Below are 1,445 nucleotides of genomic sequence, written 5' to 3' on the forward strand. Positions count from 1 at the left end.
AAAAAAAAAAAAAAAGAGTGGGTAATTATCGGTAAAATATTCAAGGCCCCAGCCCCTGCTGGGCTGAGCTGCTCGGGGGTTGCAGCTGGGAGAGGGTCCTTTCCTACCTGTTGGGGCTGCCGTCCCGCAAATAAAAAGGTGGGAGGGTGCATGTGTAGGAGCTGTGGGTCAGCCAGGGGCCACGGGAGGGCTGTGGGCTGTCAGCCTGTCGCTTTCTGCTCTTACGGTTTGCCAAGCTGTGCTTGGGTATTTCTTTTCGCTGCTGGCATCCGACTTGTCAACAGGAATCACAGATTCCTTCTTGGGGAGTTTTGAGTGAGAGCTGCTCGGAACCGACTTTGTTACAGCTACATGAGGTACCAACAATTGTCCTTTGCCATTGGGTTACAGCCATGAGTTTCAGGAACCCATCCCAGAGAGGCCTGGTCCTGCGTTCCCCAGAGGGTCTGGTAACACTGATGACAAATGAGGATTTGGTGCCACCCCTCTGGAGTGGAGTGGCACCATCCCTGGAACTGGAATGGGATTGTGGACAACTGACTCTGTGACTGCTGGCCCTGTCACAGCCCTCCTGCACCAGCACGGGCAAATCTCTGTGCCTGCAGCCTGCCGGACCCACTGTCTCACTCGCCTCGGCAGGATGGGGACATGCCCAGTCCCTTGGCACGTTGGGTGCCTCAGAGCCGGGACCAGCCTCGGTGGGGATGAGGAGTGCTACGGGAGTACAAGCAGTACATAACAGCAGCACACCCGGGTGGTTTTTCAGGGCTCTTCCTACGCAGCATCTCCCTTGCTGATTCTTGCAATGATCACCTTAAGCCCTCAAAGCATGAGATCTGAGCAGCCTCAAACCATAGGAGCCAGCTGCAGGCACCGCAGCTCCGAGATGTCATTTCCCTGTAACGGAGTAGCTGCAGATCATGTTTCCTTTATTGCATGCTAAGAAGCCAGCTCTGGGAATGGCAGAGTTTACAGGAAGCACATGTCAAAAGAGTAAATAATGGATACCGAAGCAGCAGTAAAGGTGAAAAGAGCCCTTTAGGCTTCAAAGCAATCCACTGCATTGCCCCCTGAAGTTTTTCAGGGATCCAGATGGAGGTGCGAAAGGTGCAAGAGGAGCCGGAGGGAGGACGTAGCTGTCGAGGACTCTGGTCATGAAAAGATCACAGGAAATCCAGGGGTTCATATGTGTGCTCTCAGCTCCCCCTCAAGACGCAGGATGTGAAGTGGTATGTGGGGAAATTCATGGGACTGATTTCTTTTGGCCACCCCTTCCTGCCACCTGAGAACTGATTGATGTGAGGACTGGTGCTTGGAGAGCTGGAGATGGTCTGAGCAGAGCTAGGGAACCACAGCCCCCATGATGATGTAGTTCTGGGGATACCTTTCAGGCAGGTGCATGCACTGGGACCATCCAAGCAGCCGTCCATCCCACTCTTCTCCAT

General features: G+C 53.9%; 1 protein-coding gene across 1 annotated transcript in view; it reads right to left on the reverse strand.

The window, feature by feature from the left end:
* The window catches only part of LOC113480137 (gamma-aminobutyric acid receptor subunit gamma-4), a 40,936-nt gene extending 39,491 nt beyond the window's left edge, over nucleotides 1-1,445 (reverse strand). The window contains exons 1-2 of the mRNA XM_026848756.1: nucleotides 1,385-1,445; nucleotides 108-273 (exon numbers count right to left, since the gene is read on the reverse strand). Coding sequence (XP_026704557.1) covers nucleotides 108-273; nucleotides 1,385-1,445 — 227 coding nt within the window. The remainder of the gene's footprint in view (nucleotides 1-107; nucleotides 274-1,384) is intronic.

This window comes from Athene cunicularia (assembly GCF_003259725.1).
Source record: "Athene cunicularia isolate RWA chromosome 4 unlocalized genomic scaffold, athCun1 chr4_part3, whole genome shotgun sequence".
Lineage (NCBI taxonomy): Eukaryota > Metazoa > Chordata > Aves > Strigiformes > Strigidae > Athene > Athene cunicularia.